The sequence below is a fragment of the Cadophora gregata genome (genome assembly GCF_030347475.1).
Source record: "Cadophora gregata isolate MNR1 chromosome Unknown scaffold_13, whole genome shotgun sequence".
In the NCBI taxonomy this organism is placed as follows: Eukaryota; Fungi; Ascomycota; class Leotiomycetes; order Helotiales; family Ploettnerulaceae; genus Cadophora; species Cadophora gregata.
The window spans coordinates 818005-832927 of record NW_026695936.1 but is presented as its reverse complement, the minus strand read 5'-3'; the positions used below and the strand labels follow the sequence as shown (position 1 = coordinate 832927).

The 14923-nt window shown below is 48.4% G+C and overlaps 3 protein-coding genes across 3 annotated transcripts; 1 reads left to right on the top strand and 2 right to left on the bottom strand.

Moving 5' to 3' along the window:
• Window positions 1-284: 284 nt before the first annotated feature.
• On the bottom strand, window positions 285-2580 carry ONS95_003741 (uncharacterized protein; the record flags this gene model as incomplete). The annotated part of the gene is made up of 2 exons (XM_058497064.1): window positions 285-2394; window positions 2512-2580. 2 exons carry the CDS (start codon window positions 2578-2580, stop codon window positions 1648-1650), a joined length of 816 nt encoding a protein of 271 aa, XP_058353007.1. The 3' UTR covers window positions 285-1647.
• Window positions 2581-2961: 381 nt separating this feature from the next.
• On the top strand, window positions 2962-4666 carry ONS95_003740 (uncharacterized protein; the record flags this gene model as incomplete). The annotated part of the gene is made up of 5 exons (XM_058497063.1): window positions 2962-3214; window positions 3293-3760; window positions 3821-3984; window positions 4193-4402; window positions 4466-4666. 5 exons carry the CDS (start codon window positions 2962-2964, stop codon window positions 4664-4666), a joined length of 1296 nt encoding a protein of 431 aa, XP_058353006.1.
• Window positions 4667-10251: 5585 nt separating this feature from the next.
• RAS2 (Ras GTPase ras2) lies at window positions 10252-10791 on the bottom strand (the record flags this gene model as incomplete). The annotated part of the gene is made up of 1 exon (XM_058497062.1): window positions 10252-10791. The coding sequence occupies one exon, from the start codon at window positions 10789-10791 to the stop codon at window positions 10252-10254; it is 540 nt and encodes a 179-aa protein (XP_058353005.1).
• Window positions 10792-14923: the final 4132 nt, after the last annotated feature.

The window sequence follows — 14923 nt, the reverse complement described above, 5'->3', positions numbered from 1 at the left end:
CTTACCCAGAGAAAACCCTGGAGTTGCGTGACAAGGCAAGTGTTGAAGTAACCAGGAAAAACTTCCACTGGGCATGGCTTGAACTGGACCACCTGCCGACCTGATCTCTGGCCAGCCCAGTCGACAAGGATGGGGACTAATTATTGTGCCTTTCATAATGCTTATGATATGCGTGTGATGAATGCAGGATTGTGATGGTGTTGCATAGCCTTATTTCCAAGCTCGCAAGCTCGACAGCTTGCGCTTTTTCACTCCAAGCTAGAAATCTTTGCTTCACAGTACAAGTCTGTTCTGGTTTTGCATCGTTGTATTACGTCTCGGCTCCGAGTGCTAGCAAGTCAACAAAGACTAATAATTGCTTCTGGCTCAAGCACGACCTGTACTGTAAATGACTTTGAGACTGAGCTAAGCTGGCAGTCTGCACTGCTGATCTCCAAGCAGTGGCATATTGACGGCACGTGGAAGCGGTGTTTCTTGCGGTACGAGCCAGGAACCACCCTCTCTCGAAATCCAATCGCATTGGGTTGAGAGCATGGCTGATCCAGCCTCATGGAACGCATAATACACAAATTTTACGCGACTCTCTCCTTCAGAAGATAAACGGCCAAGCGCTTTTCTATTTTACGCGATTCTCAACGAGCCGCTCCTCGTTTCGTCAACTTCCCGACGACGCCACAATACCATGAAGCTCAAGCCACCTCCGGCAACAGCTCCAGCTTCAAAGGACTCGGATAGATAACGACATGCAAATAACGGTCTTCCATTTTTACCTCGGGAGACTCAACCTGGTGGAAGTGCTTACCAAAGGAAACGTAAGATTTGGTCTCTCACATGCGTTTGGTAGCATCTGATCAATAAATTTTTGAAAAGAAATCAAGCATCGGAAGCTCTGAACTGTCCACGATCTCACCACAGACGGCCTCGCGATCCCTGCGGTTCAATACCACCTTCCCCCACCGCAGAATAATCTCGCAGCACACCCCGAGATGAGCAAGGCCGTTTTAGTTAACGTCTCCGCGATTTTGCGTTTCAGAAGCCTCCACCAACAACAAAATGGTGTTCTCGAACCCTGGCCGAATTTTAAAATCGAGTCCGCACATCTTCTACCGTAACCGGGTGTTGGGATTGCTAGCCGAGCCCCCTATCTTTATCCATAATCCCAATCCATCTCAGCCTCGGAAGCCTTCCGATTCAGATAACTCCGTTTCTCGTCCACAGTCTCGAGGACTTCTGAGGAAGAGGTCTCTGAGGCTGTGAGCATCGGACCAGCCGTTCCACCCGGAAGCGCCAACACGCGGGACAGATGGTGAAGATGAAATCAAAGGATATTTTTACAGCTAAAGTAATCTGATCGACATCCAACTTTCAGCCGCGCGTACCTTTGCGAGGATCGAAAACTCAAAAACCATATTTAAGTTAAGGATGGGATGAGCCTAATTACCGATGAGAGACATCTGATTCAGAATCAGGCGGGTGAATGTCGGAGCTTCATCATGAACTGTAAATGGTTTTCAAGTCCTTTTATGCAAGGCTTAGTTATGCTCGGCTGCTCTATCAGTCATGCATCCAGCATCCTCATACAAGACGAGACAACGTCAAAGGCATATCATCGTCTCATAAGATCCTCGGATCAAAAACTTTAAATATTCAGCTGATGCCAAATCGCCTCGCAACCTCGAGAAACCCATCTTCATCCTCCTTAATCCAAACATCCACCCAAGTCTTCGCATCCTCATACTCCTTCGAGCCAGGCGTCCAAGCCTCCTCCTGTCTCCTCTCCACGTAAATCGTCTTCATGCCACACCCCCTCGCAGCCCTCAAATCAGTCAAGTGAGCAGCCACCATAGCAACCTCCTCAGTCTTCAACCCCATCTTCTCAGCTGCTCCGTTATAAACACTGGGATGCGGCTTATAAGCCTTGAAATCCCCGGAAGACTGAAGCAACTTGAAGCCCAAGTTCCCATGCTCCTGCAAGTCTTTAAGCAAAGTTTGATTCCCATTCGACAGAGTTGATGTTACGAATTTCTTGCCGAGGGCATGAATTCCAGCGGATGAGTCCTTCCACGGATCAAGGAAATGCCAGATGAGACTCAAATCCCTGACCTCGTCATCACTGTACAACCCCGCAATGTCCCATTTCTTGAGCAGGTCGATGAGAGATAGATAGTGATGCGTATCTATGTCCCGCCATTGGCTCTTCCCAGGGACGAAGTTCACGACGAAGTGATAATAGGATTTCCTCCATTCTTCGGCGAATCGAGCCCAGTCATCGTTGGTGAGTTGCGAGAGTCTGGTGCGGGCTTCTGGGGCGAGAGATGCTGAAGAGGGTGAGAATGAGGTTTTGGATGCGGCACTTTGGATCAATTTGTTGGTTACGGTGTCACGCCAGTTGACCTGTTTGATGATATGAGTTCATATTCTTGCTCTTGTTCGAGTACGGATGTGGCAGTTCAAACGTCAAGAGGGGATATTGAAGTGGGGTAGCCAGTCACAGTAAGCAGCATTACTCACCACCGTACCGAAAACATCAAAGGTTAATGCCTTTGGAGGGAACTTAAAGATATCTGAGTTTGAAGACATTATTGTGAGAAGTATCACAGACCAAATGTTGGAAAGCAAGTTGTTATATAGCAGCTTTACTAGTACTCAAGAGATGTCTTGTATCTCGACTTTTTGACTTGACTTGACCAACCGAGGCTGCACGCCGTCATCCCAGCACACCCCACGAACCCCCGTCTCGGGGATAAAGTAAGCATTTTGACACTGCCTTGGCGGAGATCACCCTGCGTCATATCAACACTTTCCCTTCCCTTTCACAATCAAAACTCCTTCTCTTCTCCCCAATAATATGCACTTAATAGTCCCAAAATCCTCTCTGAGGTCCCCTTAGCACAGCTTCTACCAGCCAAAGGTTCCACGCGTCACTGAGATTTCTGAGCGAACTTCAATTGCATACACACCATGGAAGCTTCACGCTTTGACAAAAAGCACGGCCATGATGCCTATGGACCCTTCAGCTTCTTGAACCCTACAACACGCCACTATAGACTTCCTTCTCAGAAATTAATTGACCAGAAAATTCAAGAGAATCTGCGTAATAAAGAGAGTGGCAATGGAGAGGGAGACAGAACCGAGGATCCTGCAAAGAATCGGGGGGACGAGATACGAGCTGGCGATGTAGAGCGTCTGTTCAGAACGAGGGACAATCGGAAAGGTAGGAATCACATCCAAGTTCAAGCCCGAGGGTATACAAATTTGGATGAAAAGAGATATATTAACAGTATAAATACAGGCCGGCATCAAATCTCCATCTCACCAGCCCTCCACCAAGACGTGCAATACCTCACTCCCCCACCAAGCAACACCTTCCGCGCAACCCTCCACGGTATCCTCCTCATGTTCACCTCCTTCCCATACTGGGACGTCTCCTACCTAGTCGCCATCATCTTCACACTTGGCTCTCTCGACTGGTGTGTCAACGCCTTCTTCGTCTGGCTCCCTTTACAGCTCCCCTCTTCGGAGTTTCCTGGCGAGATCGCAAATGCAGGTGGCATAAGTGCCTTTGTAGGCGCCACTATATTCGAGATTGGGAGTGTGCTGTTGATGATTGAGGCGGTGAATGAGAATCGTTCGGATTGTTTTGGCTGGGCGATTGAGGAGGTGTTGGAGGAGCGGGGACTTAGGAGGTTGAAGCCCGATGGGTGTGTACATCATCATAGGAATAAGGGAAATCTAGTTGGTAAGGGGAAGACTGTGGATGGTTTGTCTTGTTTTTTTGCTAGCAAGGTTCTAGATTGGTCACTAATTTCGTATTGCATAGGCAAACCTCCACTGAACGTCGAGATGGCTTCGAAAGATAAGCTAGATTTTAAGTCTGCGCGAACTTGGACTTGGTGGCCTACTTGGTATGAGTTAAGGATTCATTACTTTAAGGAAGTTGGCTTTTTAGCCTGCTTGTCGCAGATGATCGGGGCGACTATTTTCGTAAGTTGGAAGCGTTTCCTTGCCCCGTGTCGAAAACATCACATGCAGTTTCTCATGATGCGGAACGAGAAGAAATTGAGACGGTGTGCCTCGCGGGTGTTTCTCACCCAATAGTTTAATTGGTACTCATAGGGTGGTAAGCCAGGGGTCATGAAGGAAGTCCAGCATCTTTGTTTACAACTTATGGACTTGTCACTGATTTACGAAGTGGATATCTGGGTTTACAGCTCTTCCTCCAATTTATAGCCGCCTCACCTCAACAGCAGCTCAGAATGGAGCCTATTGGCTTCCCCAAGTGCTTGGAGGCTCCGGCTTTATCATTTCGGGCTTCTTGTTCATGGTAGAAACACAGAAGAAATGGTATATTCCTGCTCCGAAGGTGCTGGGGTGGCATATTGGAGTATGGAATCTTGTAGGAGTATGTCATTTTCATTTCTCCCTTCTCTCTTTACCAGATTGTAGATTGACAACTGCTCAAAAGGGTATTGGCTTCACTCTATGCGGAGCTCTCGGCTTCGCTGCCTCCAACAGTGGCTGCGTGTACCAAGGCTCACTGGCTACTTTCTGGGGCTCGTGGTGTTTTCTGGTCGGGAGCGTCATTCAGTGGTATGAGAGCTTGGACAAACATCCTGTAAGTGTTGGAGGAGGGAATGAGACAGTCTCGGATACCCAGGCCGTATAGTCCGAGGTTGTGGTTGCTTCGAAATTGTTTTAATTGGTATTTTGATATTCAGCAAGAGCGAGGAGTTTCTGGCTGTCACCCATAGGTGCAATTACATTTAGGGATGGGAAAAAGGGAAATGATTCCGATATCGAGGAACGACCAGTAATGTGTGGATAGCAGCATTACTTTCTAGATGAGTTCACTGTTGCAAGTTGCAATTGTATTTACATCATGCACTTGTTGGCTGATTCTAGGCTTTCACATGCCGTCTCCGGGAGTCGAGCATGCAGAGCATTCGGTAAAGACAATCTGTAAACATGTTTCAGGTCATGTTCACGTCCGCAGAATGCATCGGGTTCCAAATATACTATCTGCGATCCTACCTTGAACAGCACTTCGGACAGAATTCATCCACAGAACCAACCCACTGGATTGCAAGTCCACTCAATCACCTGCACCCCGCCAATATCACTTTCCCCTCCCTACCGCCGGGACACAACATCCTCTACATTCCAGCGTAGCACGCGCCTATCTCGCTACCTAAATAGGTGACACCAAGGTCGTAAGGCAGTTGGCTGACAATTTCCATCTCCCGGGCCGTTCCATATCAGCCTCCTCGGCTGAGTTCCCGATGGCTGCCTACATGCCCAACCAATCTATTTCAAACCCAACGCTCTTTTCCCCAGACGAAGGAAATCTGGTAAGCACTGCACTGTATCACAACAAAATATATAGTAATATAGCAGTGTATAGTGCGTACATATGCACGTCAATACCCGACGTCACATCACATTATATCACATCGAGATCGAGATTTCCTATCCATGCTCGTAAGCTGGAAGAAAGCACATGGCATGGATGGCGAGGCGAGACAGGAAGGAATCACAATCGGTCGTTCCTCGGCCGTGAAATCCTGATTCTGATCCTGATCCTCACCGATCCTGGAATCTGTAATTGTCTCTGTGAATTGTCCTGTGTTATGTCTGTCAATGATTGGGTGATTGGTAAAGAAGTTGAGAGGCGTGTTTCACTGGAACGGTGGTACTTGAGAACTTACGTATGCCCGTATGTACAGTACGTCTCGGGTGATATGTGCGGTTACACAGCAAAGAGAGTGATGTACAACTGACTCTATCAAAAAATCGGTCCCGTCTCGACTACTCATTGGGATCAGCAACTCAAAGCAAAAGGAAAAGAGCCATGAAATAGCAATATAAAAACAAAGCAAAGGCAAATGAGCCCGAAAGACAACGCAATCAAAACAAACCATCACGTGCCTGTCTAGCTCTGCAGCCAGATCCTAAACCTTTTTCTCGCCCTCCACCACTCTCCACAAGGGTGCAACCCCCATCCAATACCGTAGTCAGCCTCAGCCCACACCACTCGCCGCTTTTCGCAGGGCACCACCGGAGTCTCTACCTGCGAGCGTCCCTACCTATCTGCACAAACTACACGCTTGCAATGCAAGGTAGCTAGCTAGCTGCATTGTGCTTGCATTCTGCAGCCCAACAGACAGGCGTCAAGCTGAAGCGAGAGCGCTGTTATTTGCTGGAATAGGCGAGCGTGGGAGGGAGGAGGGGAGGGGAGGAATGTCCAGGCCGGGGTTTTGGCTTTTGCTGGTTCGCCTTTTCTTTGACGCCGTACTCCGTCAGAGGCGGAGGAACCTGACGGGAAGAAGAGAGAAGAGTGGTGCGATTCTGGAATGCAGTTCGTATCTGTATGTTTGAAGGCGTCGAAGGCGTTCTTGGTTTCGAATTATGGTTTTTCGCTTCTCGGATAGCTTGCTTTGCAGTGTGGTTTCTCTATTTGTGATGGGGGTAGTACGGTCCTTGAGCAAGTGTTTGCGAGATTGGGTGACGTCTCGTTCGTTGTGCTTTGTCGCATCATTACATGTGCAGCCGCATTAGTCTTGGTATTTTTTGGTCTTAGGACAGTTTTTGGGGATCAGTCGGTGCTTTTGAATTGCAACAGAAAGCAGGGTTCCGGGAAGTACCTCAGGTACCCCGCACCAAACTCTGCTGCAGTTAACCTTGGTACCTGTGAAGTCATCATCACCTTGCCCCGAATTGTCAAGTTCGGATATTCCGAGGTAATTTCCCAAGTCTTGATATTGCCCTTTTGTGCTTCCTCTTTGCAGATGTGACTTCCAAAGTTACCTTATACAACAGCACGTAAGTCATCAATGGCAAGGCTATTCCCTAGCGAGGTCCCATCCACACATAGCTCTACCCATAATTAACACAAATCTGGTAAAAGCAAAAGCCAGCAGCCTCATCTATATCTGCACTTCGGCTCTTTTACCCATCTGCTGGGACCACCTACCTACCCTACTTCTTCAGTTCAAGTCCAACTGCATATATAGTCACCAGCTCGGACTACTTCTTTGGCTACTATATACATCAATCACATGTATAAAACATGTGTAGAGCCGAATGGGAGAGATCGTCATTCATTGACCCTTCCTTTCCGATGTAATACAATGCTTATTATATGTCTCAAGAGAATTAGAGACTTTGGGACCTGCCTAGTATGGTAAGCGAGGTCGAAGCAAACTTTCAAGCTCCTCTCTCTGTAACATTGTTGTAAGCCAGAGCACGCTTTTCACAAAGGGGAACTGACTATTATTAACTTTACCAAACTTTTGGCATCCTCTCTAACGGCCGGCTCGACGTTCCTGATTACCAATGCGGTACGTACCAAGGTACACGACGGATGTTCCCACCATCCGTGCTCTTCAAGTCTCCTCAACTTTCCCGTCTGCTTCACTGCGGCACGGAAATCAAACTTTTCTTGCTTCCGTAACGTCCTGAGCAAGTCGCCGGCACATCGGGATCGGTGGTTCGTCTTCTGTCCATACAATGCCGCATTGTACTGTCGCTCTGCCGCTTCTGGACACCATGGATGTGACCTGCGTGTATCTTTTATGCCAGTCTCTACACCGAGGTCATCACTGCAAAAATTGCGTCACGGTTCACTTACCATGCAGGCAAGCCTCTAAAAGCTAACAAGAAATGAACGATCGTCGAGGCTCACTTACTTCCAAGTTCCAACGGACGTTGCTCCGTCAAAAGAAGCAATTCATCCCAAATGCAGTATCTTAGAATCAGATAGGATAAGATGGGAGAGAACGGGACGGCAACATTTGCTCCTGATAGTGAGACGTCTCACCGAGGAAATCGGACCCTTGATCTGCAAAGCTCAGCTGGGAATATCTCAATTATTCAAGCCAAGAAGAGTCCAGGTTCCATCTTCATTGGAGATGAGAAGCGAATCATTGCCTTTCTTGTACCCTACAAAGGACGCAATGTATGTCTCATCTTTTGGGAAGATCCGAGCCGTGTTACGTTCCCTGCCAGAACACGAGTGATAAAGGCAGAGGCGTCTGTTCTTCAGCAGGAACTCGACATGTTACTTGTATTCGTTTGGCACTTCTCTCAACCGCGCTGGCGCCCTCGCCATCCAGTGAAGTTGAGTAGTCAGGATGATAGCCGCTTGGAGTTCAGCTGGCACAGCACGGTGGTCAGTGTCACGCAGTGTTTCTTTCTCCTACGTTGGAAAGAATGGATCGGTGACTGCATTCCCAAGATTGATAAGATATGAGGTGAGGGATCTTATAGAAGATACAAGACAAGACTGATGCTTAGCATGACCGAAGGGCAAGAAATCCATTGAGCTGGAATTGCAATTCTCTCTCGTCTTGGTTTAGAAGGAAGGAGAGAATCAGGGGCACAGCAAAACAAGTATAGATCGGCGATTTCAAGTTCTGCTAGATCGAAGTTGACTTTCTTGAGAAATTCTTTTGATAAGCAAAGGCTACCTCAGAAGGCTGGAAGGCTAGGAAAGGTACAGATGTATACACCTTAGGCAGGTGGTATTATGGAAATTGCCCCACCTGTCTCCACCAAGCTCAATCAATACCAAAGCAATGGGAATGAAACGGAATCCACCAGTCGTACAGCTAATCTAACTCAACCATCCCTTTGGAATTCCTCTCGTATAAGCCGCCTTCTCATTGTGTTATCTATCTCACATCTCACATTCGGCGCCTTTTCACAGCTTCCATCCTTCCAGATTCCAAGCACTAGAGCGGGTACCTGACCCTGCGGTGTGTTGTACTGTGCCTCTTCGTTCTCAATACAGTAATCAGATTAGAAGATCCAAGAGAAATCCCGGGTACAGAGAAGGGTACTGCGCCATGAAGCTGCTCAGAGGGACAGGTACCTGACGGTCTCCCACGCCCAGATGTTACATCACATCCTTCCATCCGACCTTCTCTCAGGACTCAATATTATCCCAGCTGGTGCTCCGTGTACAAGCCCATCCAAACCATCCAGATCGTTCTCCTCACGGCTTCAAACCCCTCTCCAAGCCCATGTTAAGTGTGCTAGACCTACCAGTCTAGTGTTTCGGGACTGCTCAACCCATGTTAAAGGTCATGACCTGCCATTATGCCACGCTGATCCCACATGGCAGTCATACACTACCAGATAGGGCTATGAAGGGGTAGCTCGCCCATTGCCCGCACTTCCTTTTGCTGCAAAATCGTCATCCTGCTTGGGTGCGAACTGCCCTCTCGCTAGATCGGGAAGGTCAGATTCAAGTTTCAGGAATGAGTCTGCGCAACGCTGGGTGTCAACTGATGCAGCTAATATCCTTTTGTGCAGGGCAGGCGTGCAGGCGACTGGCACTGACCACATCGCCCCCCCCCCCCCCCTGTGCTCACTTTTCCCTTGGTGGGGTAGGCAGGCGCTGAGAAGATAGGGACGGACATCAGGGGAAGAGGTTGGGGAAGTGTATGTTGAATTTGCTTGATAAGAGATGTCTTAGGGAGAGATTTTGCGTGTCATTGACTTCTGTTGAACGATAATTGAAAGCCAATTGAGGAGTGTCAAGTGCTTAAACGGGTACAAGACGGAAACTAGAAGAATCAAGCATGCCAAACGTTCTTGAATGTGCTCAATTGCTTTCCATCAGACCTTGCAGATGGAGTACCTAAGTAATGCCATGAAATCCAAAGTCTACTGGCATGCCCGCAGTCCATTCCTGCTCTCAATTCCAGCGGGTTCCCAACCCTGCTCATTGTGGGACTGGGCTCCAGAAGTTGAGCGGAGAAATGCTTCGGATTGAAAAACACACGAACAGTGAAACATATTTTGCTTGCAATATTCCATAGATGATCTGTGATACCTATTCCCGAAATAACATAAGTGCGTACGCCATAGAACACCCAAACCCCTCCCATGATCCATCCATCCCACTCCTTTCTTTCGACGATATGGTCACACCGGAATAACACCGTTTTGACGTTACCCCTATTCCCTTTCTTGTCGAGATGGAATTCGATGTGTAGTTCGTCGCAGTCATTGGTCGTCTTGTTCCCATTCCAAGTTCATGAATACGCCGTATGCCCCTCTCTCTGTGTCTTTTTGGTACTCCATTCGCCGACCCAGATATATGTCCGAACAACGTTGTAGTGGACGGGAGAATATTTCGTGGTAGAAGGAAGGTCATAGGCAGGTAGACCTGTTCTGCCAAAGGAGGATCGCGAGCGTCGTACATGCCTCGAACTACCAAGCCTTGGTACAAGAACAGGCTAGGGTTTTTCAGAGGATGGTGCATTTCGTCCTTCTCTTGTCTGGACGATAGATTCGATTGTTGTCCCGGATAGGTCCATCTCCACCGGTCGCGGCTCGTTGCCCTCTTCCTGAGCCTTGCATAGCCTTGATATTGTTCTGCATTCTTTGGCGGCGCAGTTGTCGTACCACATCGTAAAATGCCTTTTCCACATTGATACAATTCTTCGCCGACGCCTCGACAAATTCGCATCCCAGCTCCCGTGCTAATGCGTGACCCTCCTGTGTAGAGACTTCCCGTTCTGTAACCCTGTCACTCTTGTTTCCAACAAGCATTATAGGTACTGGTGCCGAAGGTGCCACAGAAGATATCGGTGATCCGGGGTACGAAGGCGAAGATGCTGATGATTCCTTCACCCGTTGAATTTGATTGTGAAATCGTTGAATTCTTGTGAAGGATGACCTTGACGATATGCTGTATACCAGGACAAAACCTTCCCCGTCGCGAATCCATTGGTCTCTTAATGCTGTGTATTCCTCCTGCCCCGCGGTATCGAGTACTTCCAGCATGCATGATTGTCCATCTATCACCACTTGCTTTCGATATGAGTCCTCAATGGTCGGATCATACTAGAGAGAGTAAGCATGGATATTTGAGGCCGAGGCAACTGCTCCAGGGACATGTTCCGAGCAGCGGAAAATTCTTACGGTCTCGACGAAATGTTGTAGCGTCAATTGTATAGTCAAAGCAGTCTTCCCAACGCCTCCATCCCCTAGCACCACCAACTTGTACAGCACCATCTTGCCCGCCATGATGTGGGTATTTGCTGTGCGGTCTTCTGAGCGTCGGACTGAGATTAAGAGACGTAAATAGGGTCGCAGAGTCCGGTAGAAGGAGAAATAAAATCGAGGAGATCACAAGCAAGCAGCACGAATCGGTGGAGCCCTTGATCTGCGGTGGAGAAGTCGTTCTGGACCTTAGGTTTTGGTGTTGGAAGCAAAGCTCGGGCTTCCGTTCGATAGGGTGCGATAGGGAAAGAACGTGCCGCTTTTTTGGCTCTGGGGTCGGTCTGGGAGTGGGAGAGAGGGAGGGAGGTAGGTAGTGGATTGGACCTCGGCGAGAATGTAAGTAGATCTCTTGAAGATCTGGACAGGATTGAAGCAGCAGGAGCTCGAAATTTTCTCGTAGTTGGAGATGGATGTCGCAAGAATCAGAGCTTCGACTTTGGGCGGCAATTGTCGGAGGAGGGCTGTCGCTGTGGGTAGATAGTAGGGTCGATGCTAAGATGCTAAGATGGGGGTCTGGTAGGTAAAGTCCACCAGCAAGCAGGCAGGCAGGCAGGGTGGCTCGCGCGGAAGAAGATGCAGCTGGGGCCGTTGACTAGGTCTAGATGCCAACGCCCAAAGCGGAGGGGCAGATCCCTGGGATTTGAAGCTGACAGGCCCAGCAAGAGAGGGACGGGGACGTGGACGGGACCACAGGGAAGGGAAGAGCAGGAGGCAGGAAAGGACTGAGAGTATGGGTATGGGTATGGGTATGGGTATGGTACAGTCAAATGCCTCTGAAGGTAATCAACGATCAACGATCAAAGGTAGGTAGGTAGGTAGGTAGGTAGGTAGCTGGTGCTGGCGATGGATGGAGCTGAGGCCTTCGAGCTGAATGCGAATGCGGCACGATAGAGTTAAGTACACAAGGAGGCACAGAAATCCTGCTGTACGAACAGTAAGTACTTTTTTTGCTTGCTGATTGCTTGCTTGCTTGCCTTCTCTGCTCGCAACCTAGCCACGCACGGCAACAAAAACGTGGTGTTGCTTCCAAAATGTGCAGACCTTGTCAAAGGGCCCTCTTGCACTGCTTCCGTGGCGTGGAAGCTAGGCTATTGGCTGACAGTGGCTGTAAAAGCAGCATCCACTTGTCCAAAGAGAGCGAGCCCAGCAGCCAAGACGAGGCAAAAGGCAAGGAAGCTGCTGCTGCAAGTGCAAGCCCACAAGTTCGTTGAAAAATACAGCCGTGGGGTATTTCTTATTCGTGGCATGAAACGAAAGCCCTCGGTCTGCGTTGGGACATGTTTTCGAGCAGTCAAGTTGACGTGATCCCACGAGTGATCGATCTACCAGGGGGGCCTAAAACCGATCAGTGCCCTGTTGTTCTGGTCCGAGAACGATCACGTGTCGACGATGGGGACGACGACGGGAGACTTGATGGAATGCGATGTTGGTTTGGGATGTGTTTGTTGGTACGACGTTGGTGGCAAGTGAGAGCTGCGAAAAGAAAAGGAAGTCATGTCTAGGGATATATAGAAACAGATCGGAAACAAGAGTTCGCCAAAAAGAAATCAATCTTGCCGTGATGGTTGGCTGCGGCCACGGCCTTTCACAAACTTCGCATGCTTTTCAGCCAATAGGCATCGAGAATCGGATAATTTCCAAGGAAAAGAAGGGTTTTTGGTCCCCGATGTTGGCACGTCGAGGACTTTATCCTCCCTATCAGGCAAGTTGTGTTGATTTGGTCGGAATAATGGACCGTGACAATGAGTTTTACTAGTGTCGTGTGTTGTGCCGTGGAGATTGTAGACGATGTGGGATTTCCCCCATGATGATATTCAGGCAATGAGGCGTGACTTAGAGAGGAGTTGATTGGAGAGATGGGGATTGTTGGTGGTTGAATCAGATATCTGGAGCAAGTCTTTACCCTGCTTTGTCAATTTTGCTCTCTATGCAACCGGGTGTGGAGTGTCATCAAAATGTTTGGGTACTTTAGGGTAGCGTTCCAGTTTGTCTGCCGTGCAGCTCGGGAAGTTGGAGAAAATTCGATACCATAATTGCAAATAGCTGGGAACATTTGCTGCCAAAAATGCAAGTAATTAGGACGATGTTGAAATGAGGATCAAGAACCGGAGTTCTGGGAAGGGCTAGAACCGTGGAGCAAGGCGGCGGCAGATATGCTTAGATTCGGTCAATGACGAAAAAGGAAAGAGGTATCGTGACATGTTCCCCACCAGATACCGACTGATTGCTCCCCTACATGGCTGATGCTGCCCTGGAAAACAGAGAGAAGGAATAAAAATTGGCAAAAACGCGCGATTGGCGAGTTCAAGACAAAATATAGAACTCTGATCGACATGGCTGCAGAGCGAGGGAGAGCATATTTTAGGCTCCCGTTGTTCCATTTCGGGAAGACTTACAAATGGTTCGCAGCGTCCATGAACCAGTATGAAGAGAGCAATGTTTCTCATACTTCTGTAATAATAAGGGCCATGCTCGAAAGGGCATACAGCCATGTTGCAAATGCCCACCCAAGCGGAAATGCTCATTCCATTCTGTGACTTGGTGGGAAAAATCCACTTGCTCTTCGCGCCACCAACTTATCGCAGTATCCTCATGATCTAGTTCAAAAATCTCTCACTAAAAATTGTGTGGGGCCGGCTTGGTGGTATCATATCGTGCACATAGTACACGGAAGACGAGTTCAAAGAATGGGATGCTGATACTTGCCATAGGACAAGTGGTAACGACTCTACACCACCCAATTTCCTTGAGACGCCCAATCAAGCCATTGAGCAAAACTTGAATGCGCCAGTGCGACGGAGATTGTGAATACCTTTACGAAAGATGACCTGTTTCCCGCTTCATAAGGCAAAGCACCATCCACATTTCCCCATCGTCCCTTGGGATATGAGAATGTTCTTGGCGTGATGAAAGGGCTGACAAAGACGAGAAGAGACTAGTTCTGCACCTGGACTTCCTTCGTGAACGATTTTTGCAATCAGGGTTCATACACCGTACTTCAAGAATCATCAGATCATGAGCACAGCAAAAGCTCTCAGCTGGGGAACGAGTCAGCTAAATTGAGCCCGCCGCAACCTGGTCAATTTTCAGATGAGACAGATGACTGTTGCAAACTGAATCGACTTTTAGTGAGATCTCCAGACTAAGGTTTTCAAGGTATGAAAAGAGACTTCCCTGCGGATCGCGTAAAGATTGACTTTCTCCTCTCCGATCATAACTGCGATTGTTAACAAAGTTAGATTCATGTTGTCGGCCAATGAAGTGTAATTAAAACCTGGGACTCAGAACGAACCCTCCTAGCAATGCACAGATATCGTCTGCGTTTGATGTTTTCCAATCATAGAACACCTTGAGTATTCGGCGACAGGAACACCATTTTGGAAGACTGGACACTAGCCTAGGTCATTTGGTTCCATGTCTTTGACATGGCCTTGGCAAACTACCACCTCTTCTTGGTCTGGAGAGAGGAGAACGGCCTTTACATTCACGATAGAGTCCAATAGTCCAAATATTCCTCTACGCAACGACCACGGAGAACTCATGTTGGCAATCGATGGCCACGTGACAGCATCTGCCCCTTTTCTCGCTCGAATTTGAGTCTTGGCTCGTTGCATGACTGACGTTGTGGCTGCCGAAGATTTCCTATTGATTATCGTCCACCATCGGCAATACGAGAACACAACAAATTTGCAACAAGTCATCATTGAATGATCTTGCATAATAATGGCTGCACCTGTAACGCTCCATTTTTTGCACATGAAGCTTTCAACAAAGTTGAAAAGTTTGCCCCACAAATTCGTCACTCCCGTATCCCAAGCCAGTAAAGCTCGACTTCGGCAAGGCGATGGCAATATATTTATAGATCTGACCACCCCCTAACCCCAGCAACCAGATGCAGCCGCCTCTCCGGGGC